General features: G+C 39.8%; 3 protein-coding genes across 6 annotated transcripts in view; all 3 read left to right on the forward strand.

Moving 5' to 3' along the window:
- Positions 1–10,000, forward strand: part of LOC114548895 (NACHT, LRR and PYD domains-containing protein 3-like) — an 802,603-nt gene that overhangs the window by 513,910 nt on the left and 278,693 nt on the right. The gene's annotated exons all lie outside the window — the stretch shown is intronic.
- The window catches only part of LOC114548893 (NACHT, LRR and PYD domains-containing protein 12-like), a 594,283-nt gene that overhangs the window by 265,799 nt on the left and 318,484 nt on the right, over positions 1–10,000 (forward strand). The gene's annotated exons all lie outside the window — the stretch shown is intronic.
- The window catches only part of sugct (succinyl-CoA:glutarate-CoA transferase), a 77,295-nt gene that overhangs the window by 27,358 nt on the left and 39,937 nt on the right, over positions 1–10,000 (forward strand). For both annotated transcript variants that reach the window (XM_028568927.1, XM_028568928.1), the window contains exon 9: positions 4,494–4,589. In XM_028568927.1, coding sequence (XP_028424728.1) covers positions 4,494–4,589 — 96 coding nt within the window. The remainder of the gene's footprint in view (positions 1–4,493; positions 4,590–10,000) is intronic.

Raw genomic sequence — 10,000 nt, forward strand, 5'->3', positions numbered from 1 at the left:
TACTCACACAGAGACACACAAAGACACACACACACAAAGACACACAGAGACAGAGACACACACACACACACACACACACACACACACACACACACACACACACACACACACACACACACACACAAAACAACCCCCAACAATCAGAACTTGCCCCTGAAATATCTAATTATAGTTTCCTTAACATAATTAAATACATTTACACCATAAATTGTTGCAGGAAATGAAATGTTTAATATGCTCAAAAATCCAACGGGACAAAAACCTCAAAACCCCCAAAATAAATATCGAGTAAAAAAAAAAAAAAAAAAAAAAAGATGTCTTAAAAAACTTGAAAAGGCGACAAAAACCCTAAAAGTTGTGACTGTTGGGAGTCTGAAGCTGAACTCGAGACTCGTGGCTTTCAGCCTTTGGCGTGGAGCTCCTCCGGATGTTTTCAGCACGTGGGTGGGGGTGGTGGCCCAGTGGATGTGACCCATGCCTTTGGTGTGGGAGACCAGGGTTCAATTCCCACTGCGATACATCAACCAACGTGTCCCTGAGCAAGGCACTTAACCCCTAGTTGCTCAAGATAAATAAGCAATTGTAAGTGGCTTTGGATAAATAAAAGGGCCAGCTAAATGACATGTAATGTAACGCTGAACTCTGATTGGCTTGGAGCTCCTCTGGATGTTTGAACCTGCAGGCAGCGCGTAGAGACACAACGCTGAACTCTGATTGGCTTGGAGCTCCTCCGGATGTTTGCAGCTCGGTAGAGACACAACGCTGAACTCTGATTGGCTTGGAGCTCCTCCGGATGTTTGCAGCTCGGTAGAGACACAACGCTGAACTCTGATTGGCTGGGAGTTCCTCCGGATGTCCCCTGACAACCCAAAGTTAAACAACGCATGGAACTCTGATTCTCATTGAGCTCCTCCGGATGTTTGCAGTCGGTAGATACAGGAATGCATCATGAACTCGGGGATTGGCTGGTGGGTTTTTATCTTGTAGCCCCTGGGACAACCCAGAAATTTAAACCCGTTTCCCTTGGATGGTTTGATTTCTCATTGTTAAACATCAGGATGTTTGTCTGAGTCCTGTGGTGGTTTTTAACATTTCATTCTCAGGAATGCATCACATTCACACCTGTTACACATGGATTGTTACACATTTTATCTGTTACACAGCCCTCACCTGTTGACCACTCAAATTCTCACCTGTTTCCCTTTGTGGTTTGACATTTTGACCTTTTAAACATCAGGATGTTTGTCACATTCAACTGTTACACATTTTCACCTGTTACATTCTCACCTGTTACACATTCACACCTGTTACACATTCTCACATTCTCACCTGTTACACATTCTCACCTGTTACACATTCTCACCTGTTACACATTCTCACCTGTTACACATTCTCACATTCTCACCTGTTACACATTCTCACCTGTTACACATTCTCACCTGTTACACATTCACACCTGTTACACATTCTCACCTGTTACACATTCACACCTGTTACACATTCTCACCTGTTACACATGCTCACCTGTTACACATCCTCACCTGTTACACATTAACACCTGTTACACATTCTCACCTGTTACACATTCTCACCTGTTACACATTCTCACATTCTCACCTGTTACACATTCACACCTGTTACACATTCTCACCTGTTACACATTCACACCGGTTACACATTCTCACCTGTGACACATCCTCACCTGTTACACATTAACACCTGTTACACATTCTCACCTGTTACACATTCTCACCTGTTACACATTAACACCTGTTACACATTCACACCTGTTACACATTCTCACCTGTTACACATTCTCACCTGTTACACATTCTCACCTGTTACACATTCTCACCTGTTACACATTCACACTCCTTACACATTCCCACCCGTTACACATTCTCACCTGTTACACATTCTCACCTGTTACACATTCTCACCCCTTACACATTCTCACCTGTTACACATTCTCACCTGTTACACATTCTCACCTGTTGCACATTCTCACATTCACACCTGTTACACATTCTCACCTGTTACACATTCTCACCTGTTACACATTCACACCTGTTACACATTCTCACCTGTTACACATTCTCACCTGTTACACATTCTCACCTGTTGCACATTCTCACGTTCACACCTGTTACACATTCACACCTGTTACACATTCTCACATTCTCACCTGTTACACGTTCTCACCTGTCACATTCACACTTGTTCCACATTCTCACATTCACAACTGTTACACATTCTCACATTCACACCTGTTACATTCACACCTGTTACACATTCTCACATTCCCACCTGTTAGACATTCACACCTGTTACACATTCTCACATTCACACCTGTTCCACATTCTCACATTCACACCGCTTACACATGCTCACCTGTTACACATTCTCACCTGTTACACATTAACACCTGTTACACATTAACACCTGTTACACATTAACACCTGTTAAAACTTCACACCCCTTACACATTCTCACCATTACACATTCACACCTGTTACACATTCACACCTGTTACACATTCACACCCTTACACATTCACACCTGTTACACATTCTCACCTGTTACACATTCTCACCCATTACACATTAACACCTGTTACACATTCACACCTGTTACACATTCTCACCTGTTACACATTCACACCTGTTACACATTCACACCTGTTACACATTCACACCTGTTACACATTAACACCTGTTACACATTCACACCCATTACACATTAACACCTGTTACACATTCTCACCCGTTACACATTCTCACCTGTTACACATTCTCACCTGTTACACATTCTCACCTGTTACACATTCACACCTGTTCCACATTCTCACCCGTTACACATTCTCAGCTGTTACACATTCTCAGCTGTTCCACATTAACACCTGTTACACATTCATACCTGTTACACATTAACACCTGTTACACATTAACACCTGTTACACATTCTTATATTCACACCTGTTACACCTTCTCAGCTGTTACACATTAACACCTGTTACACATTCTTATATTCTCACCTGTTACACCTGTTCACATCTGTTACACATTCACACCTGTTACACATTCACACCTGTTACAAATTCTCACCTGTTACACCTGTTCACATCTGTTACACATTCACACCTGTTACACATTCACACAGTTACACATTCTCACCTTCTCAGGTTAAGGGCCTTGCTCAAGGGCACCTCAGTGGTAGTAACGAGGGAGGGACAAGTGCTGCTCTTTCACTTTCAGCTCTCTTCTCTAACCTTTAGGCCTAAAGGTGGCCAGTCGTTTCTTTATTGGAATCGTTTGGAGGATTTGGTTACAAATCTGATCGTGGGTTCCCAATTTAACATGTGCAAGTTTTGGGTTTCCGTAGCGACCAGGCGCTTGTTGTGTTGCAGCCACGGAGCACAGTAAGCAGCGCTCTAGCGTGGCTTTATTTTACGTTGAAAAAGCCCCATCTCCGTTGAATCAAAATAAAACTTTCCTCTTATTTGTGAAAATGAGCATGTGACCCGTTTCAACTCCACCACTCAAAGAACCGGAATCGAGAATCGATGAGAACCGGAATCAGAAGGAAGAATCGGGATTGGAATCAGAATTGTTAAAATCCAAACGATGCCCAACCCTAGCCACCGTGGACCTACATTATGTGTGAATATTCGTCGTAGTGATAGGATAAAAGGACGGAGGTCGAACTCGGGACTTTCACCCAGCAGAGCCGGGATCGAGTCCCGCGTGAGGCGTTTTTCAGCTGTTTTTATTTATTTTTAAGCCTTCCCCCAAAGTTTCTATCCTAAACTCAACAGTTTCTTTTTTAAGTGTGTGACAGTCACGTCATGTTTTTGTCGTTTTTTTCATGTTTTTGTCATTTTTTCATGTTTTTGTCATTTATTTCATGTTTTTTTCATTTATTTCATGTTTTTGCTGTTTTTTTCATGTTTTTGTCGTTTTTTTTCATGTTTTTGTCATTTTTTCATGTTTTTGTTGTTTTAATCATGTTTTTGTCGTTTTTTTTCATGTTTTTGTTGTTTTAATCATGTTTTTGTCGTTTTTTTTCATGTTTTTGTCGTTTTTTTTCATGTTTTTGTTGTTTTATACATGTTTTATTCATGTTGTTGTCATTTATTTCATGTTTTTTGTCATTTTGTTCATGTTTTTGTTGTTTTAATCATGTTTTTGTCGTTTTTTTTCATGTTTTTGTCGTTTTTTTTCATGTTTTTGTTGTTTTATACATGTTTTATTCATGTTTTTGTCATTTATTTCATGTTTTTGCCGTTTTTTTTGTGTTACTAAAGCCTTCCCCAATGTTCTTTCCCTAAACCCAACCTTTTATTATTTATTTTTTTACATGTGTGACATTGTTCTCGCAATAGTACGGCACGTGGCAATGCCTATGTTTACATCTGCTGTATACAACATAGACATACACGTGGATAGCTCAAAAATCTCTTTCTCTCTGTCTCTCTCTCTGTCTCTCTCTCTCAGGTGTCCTGTCTTACTCATATTGCTGCTAACTATCTGAACTCAGGGAAGGAGGCGAAGCGCTGGGGTACGGCCCACGAGAGCATCGTACCTTATCAGGTAACACACACACACACACACACACCCACACACACACACACACACACACACACACACACACCCACACTCTGCGTGTCTGTGTGAGTTCATTTAACACTAGTATACTAACGTTATTTCAGCAGGAAGCATTTAGTTACCAAGACAAATATCCAAATGTTAGTTTTAGGCTATATATCTATTACAACTATATATTATTGACATTATAACTAGATATCTGCAAGGTAAGCTAACACACATAACGGGCATAAACTTAAATGAGAATACTGTCCTAAAGTACAAGTACTTTAAGTCCGTATGCAAGTATTAAAGTAGATGTATTTAGGTTCTTTCCATCTCTCGTAGTGCCTCTGGGTAAAGGCATCGCACAGACTTATCTTCTCCAGTGTCTCCATCTCCTTCCTGTGCGTACGTTTGCTCTCTCTTCTGTCAGTTCCTATAGCTGCTGTTGTGTTACGTTGTTGTTACGTTGTTGTGTTACGTTGTTGTTACGTTGTTGTGTTACGTTGTTGTGTTACGTTGTTGTTACGTTGTTGTTACATTGTTGTTACGTTGTTGTGTTACGTTGTTGTGTTACGTTGTTGTGTTGCGGAGCTGAAGTGGTTAACGCTGCTGTTGTGTGCGTGAGAAACAGGAAACAGTGAGAACATCCTCCCAACTGACGTCAGTGTTCAGGGAGAGACGATTATCAAGCAATTAGAGACCATTAGTGTCTCCATCCATCCATCACCCTCTCTCTCTCTCTCTCTCTCTCTCTCTTCAGAAGACACACTGAAGTATTCTCTTATCAAACATCAGGGTCCTCACACGTATCAGCACAGCTGCAACAATCTTGCAAAAACAATATATATATATATATATATATATATATATATATATATATATATATATATATATATATATATATATATTTATGTATTACTTTTGCAAACAGATACATATTTTAGTCATCTGTCTGTCTTGTGACCAAGATGATGCAATAACATAAACACACACAGTCTATAAATACAGACAGACATGCAGACATGCAAAGAGACATGCAGACAGACAGACAGACATGCAGACAGACAGACATGCAGACAGACAGAGAGACAGACAGACACGCAGACAGACAGAGAGACAGACAGACATGCAGACAGACAGACATGCAGAGAGACATACAGACAGACATGCAGACAGACATGCAGACAGACAGACATGCAGACAGACAGACATGCAGACAAACATGCAGACATGCAGAGAGACATGCAGACAGAGACATGCAGACAGACATGCAGACCGACATGCAGACAGACATACAGTAATGCAGACAGACATGCAGTAATGACAGACAGACAGACAGACAGACAGACACACCGACATGCAGACAGACAGACATGCAGACAGACAGACACGCAGAGAGACATACAGACATACAGTCAATAAAGTCATCTCCATGTCTTTGTTATCATAACACATATGTTCTAACTGTATTGTGATGTAATGTATCATTCTTCTTTTTTGGCAACTTTATAAGATAATTTAAACGGAGAGTGTAAATTACACCTATGGGCCTACCCATCACTCAAAGGTCTGCATCTGATCCAACTTAATGTAATAACAACAAACTAATTCATCCTTTTAGGTTTAGTTATTCATTATTAGGGATGCATGATATTGGATTTTAGCCAATATTCGATATGCCGATATTTTCAAACTTATTTTAGCCGATACTGATATATATATCAGTAGGAAATTCTTTATTAGGAATAACCCCTTGAGATGTAGCATCTTGTTTTCAAGGGGGTCCTTAATATATACACTTTAATTTTACTCAAGAGAATTCAAAGTCTCTCTCCTGTACTACCTTTACTGTATTACACTCATGTGTTGTAGATAAGGCAATACACAAGACAAACAACCTTTGATTCTCCCATAAATGTATAATTTTACAAATGTAGACAGACATTCACCCTGAAAAATAGATACATCATTACACTTGGAGGAGAATAACTCATGTCCCAGTGTCACATTTTATTTTTAAGTTCAGACTTCAAACTTCAGTTTTTGATTTGATTTGATTTATTAGAGTAACAGAAATAAATGCATAACAAGATGCCATCACAGTGACATTGCACATTTAACAGAACTGTCGAGGATAACACAAGAAAGTTACAAACTTATTTCCATTGTGGTCCTCGTTCAGGTCCGGTAGTCATTTTTCAAATAAAAAATGTACATCATCTCCTACTTGAACAGGTCTGCCAAGGGCCTTACACCAGAGGCAACGCTAAACAGCTGTTCACTGTCAACACGTAGCACGACATGCTCTCGTTCTCTTTCTGTTTTGCATTTCCCAAACGTGTTATCAAAAGCGGATGCAGTTGCAGCTGCTGTGTGAGAACCGGAGCATTCCTGTGAGTGTGGGTCGGACAGCTTTGTTAAGGGTGAAGTCTTCGTCTATCCACTGGCCAGTGAGGCTCCACATGCTAACAGGACTCACGCTTGATGTCCAAACGTCCGCGATAAAGCTAATGTGGCTAGCACCGGCGAGGAGCTTTATCAGTGTGACTGGCGACAACGAGTGTTAAGTTTTTCATCTATTTTTAATTTAGTCTTGATCTTAGTCTTGTGCCAAATGTCCTTGTTAGTTTTAGTCATATTTAGTCATTCATATATCTTTTTTTGTTAGTCAAGTTTTAGTTGACTAAAAGTCTCGTTATTTTAGTCTAGTTTTAGTTAAAAGAGAACTCAATATATCTTAGTCTGAGATTATTTCTGATAACCATTTCAGTCAAATAGTTATATAACAATAAATTATAATTCTTTCAACCAAATTGTCAAAAGAAATATCATGGATGGTTCCCTACAACGCTCCTCACAAGTTAAATACATAATCAGCTCACTACTTTCAGTGAATTTGGGTTTTTTATTCAATTTTATAGCATGTAAAGAAACATTGATAATAGAATGTTAAAAAACGTGGGAAAAGTGAAAAAAAAAGTGACAAAAAACGTAGGAAAAAATGACAAAAAACTTGAAAGACAAAAAAAGTGACAAAAATCTTGAAAAAGTGACAAAAAACTTGCAAAAGGGACATAAACGTCAGGATAATCATCTTTTTTTTTTTTTTTTTTTACTGAAAGAAGGTTGAAAAGATGAACCAAAATATCGAGACAAAAAAATACTTAATTTCAAATTTTGCTCCAGAAAAACCCAAGTTCTTTGAGGTAAAAGCTCGTCAGATAGAAACGTTTCTTTTGATGCTTCAGGAAATCAAACCCAGAATAAGTGATCACATTTTTATTAAAACCAGAGTAGAGTATTTCTCTGGTCCCTCGGCTGCTCCACGGTCTCCTTAAAACCACAATTATCTCCGTCCTGTTGGCCTTTCACAATAAGAGGCCGCGCCTTTCACAATAAGAGGCCGCTCCTTTCACAATAAGAGGCCGCGCCTTTCACAATAAGAGCGCCGAGACGACAACACATGAAACAACAGAGGAGGAAACACTCGGGGAGCGCACGGGACCTTTCCCACTGGGGAACTCATTTTTACACAGACCACATCGCCTCACCCGTAACGTCACCCGTAACGTCGCCGTGTAACGTCACCCGTGCGTCGCCCGTGGCGTCACTCCGTAACGTCACTCCGTAACGTCACTCCGTAACGTCACTCCATAACGTTCCCATGGCAACAGGGGCTAAATGGCTGCTCTTGTGTGAAGTAAACACAACATTTTTCAACTTTCTGCTAAGATATATTATGGGACTTTTTTTTGCAACGAAAATGCGGGGAAGATGAAATCATGCAAGCCCCGCGCAGAAATGTGTATTTTGCGCAGAAATCTGGAATTTATGCGGCAAAAGTGCGACATATTTGAACAAATGCCCCCCACCGCATAAATATGCAGACTTTGGCTGATTATGCATTACATTATGCGATCGCTAGAAGTTCCTAAGAATAGATGAGATACATTCAAACACCTTGCATGCACAAATACCAAACCTACCACTAAATATGGAGGATTAGAGCATGAAAAGCTGCAGAGGGAAGACCCCCAGAACACAGGACCCTGACCCAGTCTGTCTGCAGACTATAACAGCTTTTATCCAACAGCCATGAGTGTGTTGAATAATGCTGCTAAAGTCTACTACCACTAATCTACCTCAATAGGGCTGTGTGAGTGTGTCTCCCATGTGTTTCTAGCATTAATTTAATATAATATGTTTGCAGTAGTAGCTGTTTTTAAATTTGTACTATGTATTTGTTTAGGTATATGTTACTTCATGGACATTTGGCACTGACAAGGACTGCACTTAATTTCGTTGTATCTGTTACAGTGACAATAAAGATATTCTATTCTATTCTAAAAAAGTGACAGTAAACTTGGAAAAGTGACCAAAGACTTGAAAAAGGGACAAAAAACTTGGAATTTAATATAATATATTTGCAGTAGTAGCTTTTTTTTATTTTTACTATGTATTTATTTAGGTACAGTACAGGCCAAAAGTTTGGACACACCTTCTCATTCAATGTGTTTCTTTATTTTCATGACTATTTACATCGTAGATTCTCACTGAAGGCATCAAAACTATGAATGAACACATATGGAATTATGTACTTAACAAAAAAGTGTGAAATAACTGAAAACATGTCTTATATTTTAGATTCTTCAAAGTAGCCACCCTTTGCTTTTTTTGATAACTCTGCAAACCCTTGGTGTTCTCTCAATGAGCTTCATGAGGTAGTCACCTGAAATGGTTTTACCTTCACAGGTGTGCTTTGTCAGGGTTCATTAGTGGAATTATTTCCCTTATTAATAAAAAAGCAAAGGGTGGCTACTTTGAAGAATCTAAAATATAAGACATGTTTTCAGTTATTTCACACTTTGTTGTTAAGTACATAATTCCATATGTGTTCATTCATAGTTTTGATGCCTTCAGTGAGAATCTACAATGTAAATAGTCATGAAAATAAAAAGGAAACTCGTCTGTTCTATGGAGCTCTGAGCTGGATGTCTCGGAGAGGAGGAGTGAACTTTTAGAGGACGGATGACTTCTTCATCTCTAATGTCTTCCTCTCTCTCAGCCGAGACCACAGGACATCAATAACCGACAGACCGTCTGCTACGCTTTCATCTCGGGGGCGTGGCATTGTGGGTAACGCGGTTCACACGAGGATTAGATCTGGGCTCTGGACCCAAAACGCTCCGGCTGCTAAAAGACAACGACCACAAGAAAGGATCAGCAGCAACACACACACACACACACACACACACACACACACACACACACACACACACACACACACACACACACACACACACACACACACACACACACACACACACACACACACACACACACACACACACACACACACACACACACACACACACACACACACACACACACACACACACACACACACACAC

This window comes from Perca flavescens, chromosome 22, assembly GCF_004354835.1.
Source record: "Perca flavescens isolate YP-PL-M2 chromosome 22, PFLA_1.0, whole genome shotgun sequence".
Taxonomy (NCBI): domain Eukaryota; kingdom Metazoa; phylum Chordata; class Actinopteri; order Perciformes; family Percidae; genus Perca; species Perca flavescens.